The sequence below is a fragment of the Dermacentor albipictus genome, chromosome 3 (assembly GCF_038994185.2).
Source record: "Dermacentor albipictus isolate Rhodes 1998 colony chromosome 3, USDA_Dalb.pri_finalv2, whole genome shotgun sequence".
Classification (NCBI taxonomy): Eukaryota; Metazoa; Arthropoda; class Arachnida; order Ixodida; family Ixodidae; genus Dermacentor; species Dermacentor albipictus.
The window spans coordinates 152,319,369-152,335,092 of NC_091823.1; the positions used below are offsets into that span (position 1 = coordinate 152,319,369).

The following is a 15,724-nucleotide window of genomic DNA, read 5'->3' on the forward strand; positions in this document are numbered from 1 at the left end:
CACTTACCATCAGGCAATAATAGGACATATGCTTGCATCGCACCATCGGCAAACAACAATTTGACCTAATCGCTGGAGGTCCCACAACGCGTAGCACAGGTGTAGTCGAGCGCATGCCCGCGCATGTTTGCTTGCAACGCCACAGGAACGAAATAGACAAATCGACATAGTAATTGACGAAGTTGTTCACCAGAGTTCGCACCACACAGATCCGAAGATGTGAGTCGGATGTGTGCGAGCGTTCGTGGAGTTTTACTTTGACACCTTGTAGGGTAATGAAGAGAATGCACTCACCTCGAAAGATTCGCGATCCTCTTTATCCTTTATCGCACGAATTGCGAATGTATAGAATGTTCCAGGTCCATAAACATGGTCGTTTTTTTTGCTATCGTACGACCAGGCATTTATATATGCGATTGGCTTAAGCTTGGAAAATTTGATCAGGCAATAATCGCTTCCTCTAGCGATCGCATGCTCATATCTGAAAGAAAAGAAGCACACATTTGTCGCACATAGTAAAGATGAATTTCAGAAATGGCACGCGTGTTAGACATAAGTATAATTTTATTAGTAGGCTTAAGTAGATACTAATGGGTTGGAACGCGCCTCCGAATAAACTGCCTGTTTGTGACAAAAACATTCTAGAAAGCCACGTTTACATTTCATGATGGCTTGGTTGCAAAAAACAGGCATATCTACACCATTGTGCAAAAAAGAGGTGAGGCGTGTAGACAGCACACAAGAGTAGAGAAGTGCACAACATGAACGCAACTTATCCATTATTGCGTCTTGTCTGCACGTCTCACCTCTTGTTTCCATAATGAATCCTAACCAACTAGCACAGCCTTCTGTCATATCTACACTTTCTACAAGTTCCGATATCTACAAGTTTTCTTCATCGTTGAATGCGTCCCTTTCTCTTCAAAAACGACATAAATGAATTGGGATGTGGGTCCTGTGAAGTGGGTTTACAGGTGTGTGGAGCAGCTGCTGGATTAGAAACAGTGGCGCACTGAGGAACGGAAATGTAGTTCAATCAGGTCGAGTGTTTACGCGTTTGCGCTGGCCGCTTGCTGACGAACAAAACAAGCTCTCCCATTATTGCGCATGCCAGGTTGAAGATTAGAATGCACATGATTTCGTTTTGCTTCTTGGTTTAAGACATGCTATTATCGACGACAACTCGCTTTGTTAGCCCTTATTCTAAAAAAAGCAACCAGGGGCACTATAGCGTAAAACTATTGCAATATGTTTTTATCAAATATGCGTAACCGCAGACGCAAGCATCGGGCGGTCAGCCGCAGCGTCGTCTGAACAGACCAATCAAACGCTCTCATCTTTCATGGGAGGTCACTATTATTTGCTGAAAAAACGAATAACATTGCCTGCACTGAGCGGTTTGTCTTATCTAATTGGCTGACAAGAGGTAATGAGCACGCTCAAGGGGAGAGGGATTCAATGGGGCTGAGCCACTGCACTCGATAAACGGATGAATAGGGGGTGCCGGCGCCTGTGATTGGTCCACTTTCTCTTACTTAGCTTGCGGTGGCTTGTCCAAAATCGCGCCTGCATTCAACGGCCGCTTAACAATGACGCTAAAACAGATGCTCAATAAAGAAGGGTTGGAAGAATGAGGTCGCAAATGGCCGAAAGCTCTCGAAAACGTTATACGGCCACGCAAAAAGTTTTATATACGCAAACGAATCCATGCTCTCCGGCAGGTGTCAGTAACCAGTGCCTGAGCGATCGGCGGCAGCCATCTTTTATTTCCTTCGGAACGGAACAGCTTGCAGTTTTCAGAAGAAAATTCACTTTTGTTCTGCATATTCATGCACCTTTAACGCGTACACGTCATTTGACGTGGTGAGCCCTCGCGGCTTTGTGACGTCGCGTGACGTGCAGGTGAAGTGGCTGCAGCCCGAAAACCTTTGACCAGTAGCAGAGGGCGAATGGCGAAAAGCGTCGAATCGGAAATAACTATTTTGCTTTTGTTCAGTCCAAACATGCATAATCAGTGTGTACACGTCATATCAGATCGGGAGCTATCGCAGTTTTTGTGACCTTGCGTGACAACCAGGTGAAGTGGGGGTGGTCCAAAAAAGGCTTCTGACCAATCGCGGAGGGCAGATTGCACAATTGGAATAGAAAAGTTTAGAATAGGGGCGCTATAACGTAAATCTGTTCCAAACTTTTCTTTTCCAATTCTGCAATTAGCACACCGCGATTGGTCGAAAACTTTTTTGGACCACCACCACTTCACCTGTCTGTCACGCGACGTTACGAAAACCGCGATTGCTCCCCATCTGATATGACGTGTACACATTGATTATGCATAATTTGACCGAACAAAACAAAAATAGCTATTTCGTAATCGACCACTTTTCGCCATTAGCCCTCGCCTATTGGTAAGAAGTTTTCGGGCTGCACCCACTTCACCTGCCTGTCACGTGACGTCACAAAACCGCAAGAACTCACCGCGTCAAAGTGACGTGTACGCGATAAAGATGCATTAATATGCCGAAAAAAACTGAATTTTCTTCGGAATAGCCGCAGGCTGCCCCGTTCCGAAAGTAATAAAAGATGGCTGCCGCCGATCGCTCAGACACTGGCTACTCGCACCTGCCGGAGAGCATGGGTTTATTTGCGTGGCATAAAACTTTTTGCGTGGCGTGTAACGTTTTCGATAACTTTCGGCACATTTACGCCCTCGTTCTGCCAACTCTTCTTTGGAGAGGATCCGTTTTAGCCTCATTCTTAAGCTTCCATTCCATGCGGCTGCGATTGTCGACGAGCAACCGCAACCTAAGTAAGAGAAAGCGGACTAATTGAAGATGCCCGCAGCACCCTCTTCATCGAGTTATCAATATTCAGGGCACTGGCTCGGCCCCTTCGAATCCCTCTTCACTTGCATGGTTCTTCGCCTTTTGTAAGCCAATTAGATAAGACAAGCCGCTCAGTGAAAGCGATGCTATTCGTTTTTGAAGCAAACAAAAGTGAGCTTCTATGGACGAGGGGAGCATTTTATTGGTTTGTTCAGACTACCCTGTGGGTGACCAACCGGTGCTTACGTCGGCGGCCACCCAAAGTTGACATCAGGAGATTGGAATAAAAACATATTGGAATAGTTTTACGTTAAACGGCCCTAGTTTTACGTTATAGCGCTCCACGGCGACTGCAGTTTGCATGGCAACATGAAGTACTTTTCCGACAAAAGTTAGGGGTCTTGGGTTCAACTCCTGGCTTTCTGTCGGCACTCCAATCACATCGACGGTGAAAAAATCAGTGTACTATCCTGCTTAATACGTCTGCTCCGACTCATTCGAAAAGGTGTGCGTGTTGGTCGCGCGAAAGACACCCGATTGGGCTAGTTTCTAGATAGTGGTGATGGCATTAACGAAGAACATTCATCTCAAGTCTTTCGAAATATTGAGCAATTATGTATTCTAGAGTCATGGCCTACTGCCAGAAGTGTAGTTAAGCTGCTATAACAGTGAGCTAAAAAACTAGCATTGAAAATATTTTTTGATTTCTGACGGTAATGGCTTGTCAAGATCAGGGACGGTGAAAGCAAAAGGTTACAGATCGATATTTCCCCAGGACATCATGGTGCGAGATCAATTCATCCATAAAATTCACACCGAACACCTGAGCAAACAATGTTTTGCCGAAAAGGAATTGTCTTCTAGCAATCTGTGGAGATTGCATCTTTCACTAGACAGGGCCTCCAAACGTAAGCAAAGGGTCACAACTGCATGAAGCGTGGCAGAATTTCTGAAAATTTCGAACATAAGGGGACCGGCCGCAAGTTCGACTAAAAGCCACTGCTACCGACGCTGGAGCTGGCATGATGCGCCTAGTCTCTAATTGGAGGATTGCGAGCGTCGGGAACGCTTTGAGAAAGAACACTTTAAAACGACCTCCTGAACAAGAAAAAGTAGATCAAGCAACGACATTCCAATATTTGGAGTCAACCCTACAATGTCTTGTCACTTTCTGCAGTCGATGAGTGGTCCGCATGCAAATCTTGCTATGTGCTGAATGCTTTGTGTCGCCGGAGTTAATGCCGAAGTTGTCAGTTAGCTTGGTAGGTAGTGCTAATGTCGGCAATTCGATGTAGACTTTGGGTCCACATGGTTCCTTGCTACTGAGTTGATATATCGACGCTCATGAAAGACGCATCCTCCGAAGCTGTACAAGCACCCTCTGCAACTGCGCACGCGGTCCACAAAAGAGATCAGCGTTATTGTCTCCGCACAGGTACTTCTGTGGTTCAGGCACCGCGGCTACTTACTGTCATTGCTAACCATGGAGGGAAATGGCTGAAACTTGCTGGGGATAAACTGGATTTCAGCATTGTGCGTGCTCCTGGAAGGACTAAACCAGATTACTCACGTCGCGGCAGCAATACAAGAAATAATCGCTAATCATTAAGCTATCATGATACAAGATATTGATGACTACACTGGTCCCCTGGCGCATTTAAAGGTACAGGAGAATGAGTAACCTACATTTTACTGTTTGAACCGTACCACATGCACTGCGAAGTGCAGTAGGGGACGGAAAATAACTGCAACAAAAAAGGCTCCTCGAAATTACTCATCATTTTGCATTGGACTCACGAATACTGCTTTATCACAAGAGATACGGCCCTACTAACTGTTGTGATGACTACACGAGAATAGTCAGGTTATTAGTATGAAAAGCATCGTACCACCTTCCGATATAGGAAACACCGTGGACCGCCGCCTCTGCCGAAGGATGACATCAATGTCATTTTGAGGGCACAAAAGGATATCATCATTAAATATATGCTTAGATCGAAGCTCAGTATAGCAGTGATAGAGGCCTAGAAGAATAGTTTTAGAGGCAGCATTTTCGGCTGCGGATTCATCCTGGGTCCAATATTGTAATATTATCCACACCACACGAACAAGTGGCGGAAGGCTGCGAGTAATTAGACAACTAAAATTCAGGGGGCAGCTTCACCCCTTTAATTGATGTGTGGCAGACCTAGATGTTCTGCGAGGCGTCGTTCACGGCTTCGCACTCGGAACAGCTCACGCGGAACTAATGGGGAATCTGCGGTTTCGCAGTCAAGGTGTGAAGATTGAAAGAGCCCGCATGCTGCGCCCATAAAAATCGGTGATCGTTACTCAACGGAAAGGTGCTTCCAAGGTGTGTGTACTTCATTGGAGCCATAGCAGTCTGCTACAAATACAAACCCACGATCCAGGTTTGCAAAATTTGTCGGTCCACGGATCATCGTACCAATGTGTGCCAAACACCCGATATCAGCGTGTGTTTCAAATGCGCGGTGCTCACCACGAGTGCTCACCGAAGTGTTCCATCAGTGGCGACGAAGACGCGACGGGCGACCGTTTATGCAGAAAGAGGCTAAATAACATCGCCCCCTGTACTTCTCGAATCGAGCAGCGTCAACGAAAATCGGTGTGGATTAATTTGAAAAAAGACTCCCTGAAATAAAGGAACAGTGACCCCCACGATGGTTCAGCTTGGAACGGCAGGAATTGATGAGCCAAAGAAGTCCCGTAAAGATCACGATCAAGACCCGCATCGAGGACATGCCAAACCAAAGCCAACAAACCAGAGGACGCTACTTGGACAAGGAACCTCAAGAACACCTCGGCCAATAAAAAGGACCGGAAGAACGTCCCCCCGACTGGAACCGGAGCAGAAGGAGCAGCTGCCAACCAACCAAACAGTCAGGTGAGCTTGGTGGGGGTGGTAACGTCCAGTGCTCTACTAACAGACAGTCAGCAATACAGAAAAATCGTAGATGAAAACAAAAACTAATCAAAGAAACTGAGCAGCTTAAGATTAAAATGGCGGCCGAGCGCTAAGAACTTCAATTAACAATCTCCTCATTGCAAATAAGTTCGAAAACACAATTAAAACACTGCAGGCCTCTGGCCCGGCGGTCAGCCCTGAGGGGCACAAGACGGAAATACATCCCACCCAAGAAAGCAAACTGTAATTTGGCGAGTGAAGAGGTGACGAACTTCTTGGCATCCCCAAGCACAATCACAACCTTATTAAACAGATCCAGAACCAAGTCCACGAATATAGAAGTAGCATTGCGAATCTCCACCAACACTTACCGAGTTTTATGTAAGGCATAAAATCGTTCATCGCCGAGGAATTAAGAATCCAGAAACAATATGTAAACAGGACTGTGGGAGACTTGCCGAAAGCATATAATAAGAGCCCTCTTATTATTGTAACCCACAAAGCATCAAATGGGGGTCGGGACGACGCGGAGGCTCTCGTATATCATGGTTCAAACAAAATTTAAACGCGGGAAATAATCAGAAATTTGGGAATAGGATTGGCGCACTTTTAACAAGCACCCTGCTGTTCTTAAAAATTATACAAACGGTGCACAAATCCGACCAGATGTAGTATGCCAGCAGTAAATTTTCCCCAACGTGGTCAAGTGGCGAGTATATTACACACTGCTAAATTCATAATATCCCCGCGTGGCCACCTTGGTGATCAGAACTATCGCGGCCAAAGCAGAGTAGATAGAAAATCTTCAAATCATTCACTATATAATGATCTTACTCCATCTAAGATGAGGCCAGGCAAAAACTATAATAGTAAATTTGCAGAGTCCGCGAAAATAAACAGGAATGAAGATTTTAGCAAACTCCTTGCTGATGCTCGGGTACTGAGACTCAGGCACCAAGGACCACCTCGTGGTGCTGGGAGATTTCAACGCTCCCTGCGCCGTATGGGGCTATCCAAAAAACACACCCAAGGGAACGAGTTGCGAACACGCTGCATCCAGGCTTGCGCTGAGCTTGATCACGCTCCGCACCATGCCCACCAGGATCGGCAACATAATGAGTAGAGACACGTTGCCGGAACTCAGTTTCACAAGCAACATCAGCAACGCCATCTGGACCACGCTAGGTAAAAATATATGGAGTGGTCACTGTCTCATCAGCATATCCTTATCGACTCCCAGACTATGCCGGGCGGCGGGGAAAATGTTCGAACTGCTCTACCCTCCACTCACAATCGAACCGGAGTTCATGGGCGAATGATCCGATTTCATTACAGCAGCGCACGGGCAGGCATTGAAATAGATTGCATGGACGGTGGAAACACCGGTGGTGGATAGCCACCTCCTGAGCCTGTGAGAAAGCAGGCGTAAGCTGCAAGAAAGGTGGCGAAAACAACGTTTAACAGAAACCTTCTGAGCAGGATCGCAGCTCTGGCAGAGGAAGCAAATTGATGTGATCAAAAATTGGCAACTGAGGGATGGTTCCACTTCTGCAGTTCGCTACAAGGAATACTGGGCACTGCAAAACCTGGGCCATCGTGACGAATATATTAGACCCGGGAAAGTCCAAATCAGTGACAAGCAGAACATTGCAAAGAATCGCGGAGTAATTTCAAGGCCCTAATGAGGAATTATTAGAGGCCCTCAAAAAATATATATGTCGAAGCGAGCGCGATACAGCCAACCGGACAAAACATTAATACCGGTGTCCAAAATGGGAAGGTGGACTTCCGAATATCCACGGAGCAGGTTTTTGTGGCAGCCCAGGCACCCAAGAATACCACGTGGATACCCTTTTTGCCACAGTGAGTGATTTTTCACCATTTTACGGACATTTCTGTACATCCGTTGGCGGCGTCTAACAAGCACTTCGGAAACCACGCCTTGGCCTCCGGGGCGGCTCAGTGCCACTCGACCGCTACCATCATGGAATATCAAGTTGAGGTGAAAATATTCTCCCGGAGGAATTCACTCAAGAGCAGGGATTGCAAACCGCAGGTGCTAGAAGAGCTGGCGCCAAAGCGCGGGATGCTAACCCGAACGCCATGGCAAAGCCTTTGGCTCCCCATAGCTACAAGTCTAGCGGCGCAGCGCTGAACACCAAGATTATTAGGGCAAGTCGAATGCCTGTTCTTCCCAAAGAAGACACGAAGATCGTTATGAGACCAATAGGTGGGCTGAATATTTCCGAAATTGGAGCGGCCACGGTGGCTGACGCAATGCTTGCAGCCTCCGGCATCAACCAGCAAGAGCTCACACAAGACACTCTGTGCCCGAACTTATAACAAAACGTCATGGTGGCCAGCACTCCAAGACGGGAGAATGCCGATCGATATACACGCATCAAGCAAATCCGCATCACAGGCACGATCCACGAACTCTGCGCGTACGAGACAGCCCCGCACTCCACGTGCAAGGGGCTCATACGTGGCATACCGTTACAAGACGACCCAGCGACGGTGGATGGCAAGATTGTTAACCAGACAACCATCTTGCGCTAGCAGACAAGAGAATCGCTCAGACTGGGACCATCATCATCGCCTTTGACGGGCAGCGGGTATCGAATTTTGTCAGGTACGGAACGCTCCTGATGAAATGTTCCCTATATCGAAAGCAAGTTGACGTATGCCACGCCTGCGGAAGAGTCGGGCATCGCGCCGATGTATGTCCTACACCGAGCGACGTGATCTGTCGGGGATGCAGCCTGCCAAATCCTGATGAGCAGCATCAATGCGACCCAAAATGCAAGATCTGCGGTGGTCCGCACCTTACAGCCGGTAAAGAGTGTGCGCAAAGATTCAAGACGCCGTACACCGTTCGCCGTCGACGCTTCCAGCGTGCCAGGCAGTAAGAGGAGCTCCCCACGCCGTCGATCGTTCGATCCTCCAATCCGCAAGCCTCATCCAGCACCATCCTTAGGGACAGAACGCGCTTGCGCTCGAGAAGCCGCTCTACAAGCCGACGGGGCTCCAGAAGTCGCGCTACCTCGAGATCGCGACTCACATCGCCTTCTCCAGCGGGCTCCATCTACAGAAGCTGCTCCAAATCCCGTGCTGGGAGCGACTCATCCAACAGCTCACGTTCGAAGACCCCCAATGGCGGTAAAGGCAAGTCCTCTCTAACATGGGCTGATAGGCCCCATGGCAACCAAACGCGCGCGTCCAACTCTCAAGACTCGCACGACCTGCGTCTCACGAATGAGCTCGAAGAGCTTAGGCGTGCCAATGACAGTCTTAGAAAGGAAAACGCTCTGTTCAAGCAGGAAATCAGTCGGCTAGCCGCCGAGATGGCGGAAATACGAAGATTGGCGCTCACACAGCCAGCTTCTCAGTCTGCCGCACGCTCTTCTGCCGTGGACACAGTGAAGGCCCCTCCCAAGACGGTTGCAGTGAAGCGGCGTGCGCTGGACAACTCAAGGGCAGACGACATGGTAGAACTCCTGTCTGATCTCAAGAACACCATGTCCAACATACAGACAGGTCTCTCTCACGTACAAGAAATGATCGCGCACCCTCAGCTGAGCCTGGTCGCCCTCAGCGCTAGAATACTTAGGCTGGAGGGGACCAGCCACGGATATTTCCCAAGCACATCTACAGCACAAGTGCCAAAGCTGCACAACGTCATTGCCTCACCGACAGAGGGTGCCATTATGAATGCGGCCCTTTCCCAATCCATTCCCAAGCCCAAACATGGGTAACAGAACTAACGTCATAACAATGTGGCAGTGGAATTGCGCAGTGTTCGTCAGCAAACGGGCGACCCTGCGACAATACCTAAAAAGCTTAATGGACAAACCCCAAGTAATCGCCTTGCAAGGAACGATCACATCATCACCTATCAAGCTCCCCGGCTTCCTTACGGCGGCTTCCACCGAAGGAGGAAGGGGGGTCGCTATCGGTGTCAGTAAAAAGTGCATGTGCCTTGAGCACATGCACTTTTTGTAGACCAAACAAAGGTTGTAGACCAAACCTTTGTCCCGCGGAAAATGGGATCGAATACGTCATGGCCGAACTCGTTGTCGACCCCCCTATGCAGCGCTTAAGAAGAAACAGTGTCTTCCTACTGAGTGTTTACTGCAGACACAGCGTTCACAGAGTCGGGCGTGGTGGTATTCTCAAGAAGGCCGTGCATTTGGCCGGCTGTCAGCCTCTAGTCGTCATGGGGGATTTTAATGCCCAGCATCAGGCGTGGGGCTATTGTACCAATACGAAGAAAGGTAGAGACATATGGGAAGCGGCAATGGAGGAAGATCTTATGCTGATAACCGATAAAGACTTTCCAACCAGGAGATGGAACTCGGTGTGCCGAGATACGACTCCGGATCTTACCTTTGTCAAGAACCTGGAAAATGTCAAGGACAGCCATGGACCTCGGCAGCGATCATTGCATCATCGAAGCGGTGATCAAGACTACCCGTAACAAAACGAGGACCTTTAGGTTCACTGACTGGGAATTGTTCCGAGCCAACCGCTCCGAGCGCGTCCTTAACGATGATATGGACCTAAACTCTTGGTGCGACGAGAAAAAGAAGGATGCGGCTAGAGCCACCAAGGAGGTGACAACTGATGTGGAGGTGCACAGGATGGGCAGTAGGCTGGCGCATCTATTGAAAGCCAAGCAGGCTCTGCACGCGAGATGGAAGACTCAGCGCCATAACAGAAGACTACGCAAGAAAATTTCCGATATAAACAAGATGATAGAGGCTCATTGCAAGGTGCTATGCAAGCACCAATGGGACGAGCTGTTGCGACTCGGTGGAGGGCCCGCTCAAGAACGGTAAAAGCTGGGGTCTCCTTAGGCACCAACTGCACGATGGCAACTCATAGTCCAACCAGAAGAGAGCTTTGGCGAAAGCTGTCCATTTGGCCACCGACTCGACTCCAGATGAGGCAGTCACGGAGCACCTCATAGACAAGTACCTGGCGGCCACGGGCGATCCGGTGCCTCCCCCCCCCCCAGCTTCCCGAGTACGAAGGGCGTGACGTACCATCTATGGGCGAGGATTTTACCTTGACTGAGGTAAAGCGAGTTCTCACATCCCTCAACGGCAGATCTGCACCTGAGCCCGACGGGATCATGACCAAAATGCTGAAGCATCTCGACGACGCCTCAATCGAGTTTCTTACGCACAAGATGAAGGACATCTGGTGCAGCGGCCTCATTCCCAAGAGCTGAAGAGCAGCCTACACTTTAATCATACCGGAACCAGGTAAGGCGCCGAGCATCGACAATTTAAGGCCCATGTCCCTGACGTCGTGTGTTGGAAAGATGGCCGAGCACGCCATGGTAAACCGCCTCACTGACCATCTCGAGTCTAACGAATGCTATACACACAACATGATTGGCTTTCGACTCGGGACGCCATGAGACTGATCAAGCACCAGATCATTGACTCTACCTCCGCCGACACTAAGGCAGTTCTCGGCTTGGATCTGGAAAAGGCTTTTCACAACATATCGCACGCCTTTATACTCCTTGATGCCTGCTCCATTTAAGGTAAGCTCACCACCACTGATCATCCACAGACGATTGGACTAACGGTGTGGCTGAACCGAACGCTAACTCAGATGCTGGCCATGTATGTTTCACCCGATAACATGGCTGCAACCACACGTTGCCATTTGTCACGTTCGTGTAGGATTCGTCACGGCATGACATCGTAGAATATTCCCCTTGTTATTTACTGTTTGGCCAACGTGCTGCACTCCCTTTGGGTACCCTCCTTCCGTCGGCTCCTAACACAGTTTTATTTCGAAAGCAATACTGCTCGCACTTTCGGCCCATCTGTGGTCGTGGCGCCTCCTTACACAGCTGCGCGTCACGTGACCGTGTGATGTCAGGCCAGACCGAGAGACGGGGCCCCAGCTCGCATGATCGATGGTGGAGGCGAAACCTTGCGCGCCGCTGCTGCGGCACTACAGAGAGAGGGCGCTCGCTGATGTGACGTCACGTCAGACCGATAGACGGGGCCCCAGCTCGCGGCTACGATGGTGGAGGCGAAGCCTTGCGCGCCACTGCTGCGGTGCTACCCAGAGAGGGCGCTCGCTGGTGTGACGTCACGCTAGGAAGATAAATGGGGCTACAGCTCGGCTCCTCGCAGTGGTAGTCGCGCTGCCTTGTGCTATGTCGAATGATGTATAGCCATAGGTTTACCAAGGGCAACCATGTCCACACCATCAGCCGAACCAAGGCGCAGCCAAGGGTATTGCTTTCGCAATCTGCCAGGCTTAACCAAGCTAAGCCTTCAGCCATTTTTTTTACTTTTGATATCGCGATCGTTACGCAAACAAAACGCCAATGGCAGACGAAGATTAAGGGGACAAGGTAGGTACTATTCTTGCCATGCATTTTAGGATGACCCTTATTTCTCATGATCTGCTGGGGATAGAACATTAACCTTGGTGGCATTGTAATCAGCAAACTTAGGTAGTGTTATTGAACTAGGATTATATTTTTAAAGATTACTTTTTTGTTTTCTTTTTTTACTGGACCCACAAAATTTTAGAGCCAAGATCTGCAGTACATAGCCTGTAAGTAAAAATCCCCGACAATGAAATTTATAATTCTAGTTCAGTAGACTGTCTGAAGTATATGCTCAATATCTGGAAAATGTCTCCCTAGCGCTTGTAGTTTCTGAAAAATGCAGCAAAATTTCGTGTATTGAGATAATTGACTTTGAAGTGGAAGAAAAAGCTTTATTGCAATATAGGACTATACAAACAAATTATGACGCATTTTTTCAATGGCCACCAGCCTGGTAGTCGCATCCATCACCAACACTTTTCTGCGCTAGCTGCCTTGTTTTCCGGGCCTCCTTAGTGACCAGTCGTGTAGCCCTCTCTGCAAAGTACAGTCGCCGCCGGTCAGCTTCGCGCAACCACTGGACTGTGAACCGTCCTGGAGAAACTCCGACTGACCTCAACATATCGGCTCGAGCAATGCTGCCGCCATTAAGAGTTAGCACAGCATCCATTGTCGCTATTTTCAGTATCTTGACACCGAGAAAGACATTCTTCGGAGCGTGCTCCCGTACAATGTTGTTCAACGCCTCATTCGCGTTCTGAGTTTTTCCATGGAGACATTTCTGGAGAAGCTCAGGCTTTGAGAGCTGCTGAAACACCGGCTTCACTGCCTCAAGGACCGGTGCCGGGAGGGACTCCTTGTTGATGTAATGTTCGCCATTCATCTCGCTCTTGTTGAATAGGCACCTCGTGTCGGGAGCCTTTGACACAGGCCATGCGAAGGATGGGCATCAGTGGACGACATATAAAAATAGGTGGCCCATATGGTCTTCCGCATGCCGTCCAAGCTGCCAACATTGTTTCCTAATGGCCAAGCCATAATATGTCTGAAGTTTGTTGATCGCTGTGTCAGTCAAGCGTCCTCGGCCACAAATAACTTTTCCGTCGGGCAGTATATTTCCTTTGTTTTCTTCTTCATCCGGGTCCCGATCCCGGTCCCAGCATCCGGTTCATCAACCGGGTCCCCATGCCCAGCCAATACACTCTAGCTTTGAAAGGCCAACATGACCTCCATATGGCTTTGCTGCTTGAACAGCAAGGAAGACTTTGCTGTACCCACCGGCTAATACTTAGTGTATCGAACCCCGTGTAGTTGTTTGCTCCTTTGAAATATATGCAAAGCTCCTTCGGTCTCCATTCCTCCGCTTGAACCTTCATAGATCCGTTGGTAAGGATGCTTGTCTAGGTAGGCACGAGAGGTGGCTTTCGACACGCACATTTCGAAATGTTTCGTCATTACTTCCACATCAATGACCATGCCAGAGTCAACACTGGTTGCGGACACTATGTCATTATTTGAGGTGTGCCTTCGCTCCTGCAAGCTTCCGTCAAGAGCAATAGCGATATCAATATCTCCGTCACTGTGGTCTGTTGCTTTAGCTGCGCATTCCATTAATCTTTCAGCGGCAGCGGTAACATGATTTAGTAGTTCATCATTGTACCATGAAAATTTTGTGGGTGGTTTCGGCAAGTTGAGCATACAATGTAGTCCCGGCAGCTGCTCCTTTTCCTACGCATGGCAATGCATAAATAACCCTCACATTGATTTTGTAAAATCCTGATGTTGTCCGTCTCGATGTGTCGAACCGGTGCGCTGAAAAGCACTTTACACAGTGCAGGGAAAATGCGCAAGCAACTCCTTTTCGTGCACTGTCTTCAACAAGCTGCTTGTCGCCACCGCACGCTTTACACGCACAGCTTTCGGCAATGGCACACGATAGAAGGTCAATGTCACTCAGGCCATAACCGCGGTCACTATCACTTGCCTTTAGGTTTTTCAAGCGTTCCGCCGAGTCCGAAAGCTTATAGATTGTGTTGCGGAGAATTGGCGTCATTGGAGATCCACTTATGCCGTTTTCCGTGGAAGAGACGTTTTTTAAAGCTCTTCTTTGGCTTCGTGATTTCAGTACCGCTAAATAACCAGCACCAAAGTATAAACAAATTCGATTGTCCGCGAAAACACGCCGAAGCACGAGCAAAACGCCTCGCGTTGCGAGTAATCCAGCTGCGTGCTATGATTTGTTTGGCTAAGTGAAATGTGCTAGCTAGGTTTTAGTTGTTGCCAGATGAGTGACAGCCATTCCGCTAAACGTCGCCAAAATTAGGTGTTGAAAATTTTTATTTTTTTTTTCAGTTTAGGAGAGGCACAGATCCCGAGCATGTGTCAAAGGGTTCCTGGCTGGATGCTGCCTATGTTTCAAAAAATGTAGATTTTTAGGTAAATATTTCGCGTGCGCGCAAATGAAACACTGGGCCATGTTAAGGAACAAATGGAGATCTTAAATTACACAAAAACAAAAAATCGATGTTTATCGGAAATTTTGCCTACCTTGTTCCCTTAAGCGACAGGGTTAATCACTACGAGCCCGCGACTGACTCCCAACTCTGACAAACTTTCATAATAAAAAAATGCGAACTCGTGCGAACAGGCTAGTCAGCGCACACGTTTCGTCGTTACAGAGCTGAGGCGTGAAGATGACGTTAACGCCATACTAGCAGGCATCCGTTCACGTTTACATAAGCAGAAGTCTAACAAGTCTCCGAAATGTTTTGTTATTACGACAACATGCACGACACTGTTAGGCAAAAACAATACAAGCCAGAAATACACGTATGGTCATATTCAGGAATGCGACCAGCTATTACGAGCAGCAAATTCTCAGATCGGAAGAAAAGCGCCAACAAAATTTCCGTTATTCCAAACGTATGTAGTTTTATGAATACTTTCGCAATCGTGGTTATGCAAACAAAACGCCAACAACACATTTACCAAAATTGAAACGACATGGTTGTCCCTACAAGCGCGTTAAACAAGCAGTGAATTGAGAAAAAGTTTCGCTGTTACGTACTAGAAAATACGACCACGTGCGAACGAGCAATTAAGTCAGCGCAGAGGTTTCCTTTCGTTCGTGAAAGATGGCTGAAGAGTAAACTCCTCTTGATGTCGCTGCCATACTAGTTCGGATTACTTGTAAGTAAGCAGAACTCAAACAAGTCATCCAAAAGATTCATTATACGAAGAAACATACATGGCACTGTTTGGCAAGAGCAATATAGCAGCCCTAAAGACAGGCGTGTTAAAATTCGACAGCGCGGCAGGCCATTTATGCAGCAAGTGCGCCAATCGCGATACAAATTTATGCGTACGCACTTCAGCTATTCCAACCTTACGCAGTTGCACGATTGCTCTCGCATTCGCGGTTACATAACAAAAAAAGGAAACAAAGCTCAATCAAGGTTATTGCGGACAGTGCGAGTGTGGAATAGTTATTTGATTCATATAATTTTGTTATTATTCACCACTGTTCAGGAAAGACACAAGCGACAACTCTCGCGGACCCATCCAATGGGCTGCATGGAAGTTAGAGGTTTCAAAGTTCCTCATTCAGAAATTTCT

General features: G+C 48.1%; 1 protein-coding gene across 4 annotated transcripts in view; it reads right to left on the reverse strand.

Annotated features, from left to right (window-relative positions):
* LOC139056987 (uncharacterized) overlaps positions 1–15,724 on the reverse strand; it is a 246,879-nt gene that overhangs the window by 137,526 nt on the left and 93,629 nt on the right. For all 4 annotated transcript variants that reach the window (XM_070534770.1, XM_070534769.1, XM_070534772.1 and 1 more), the window contains exon 3: positions 295–481. In XM_070534770.1, coding sequence (XP_070390871.1) covers positions 295–481 — 187 coding nt within the window. The remainder of the gene's footprint in view (positions 1–294; positions 482–15,724) is intronic.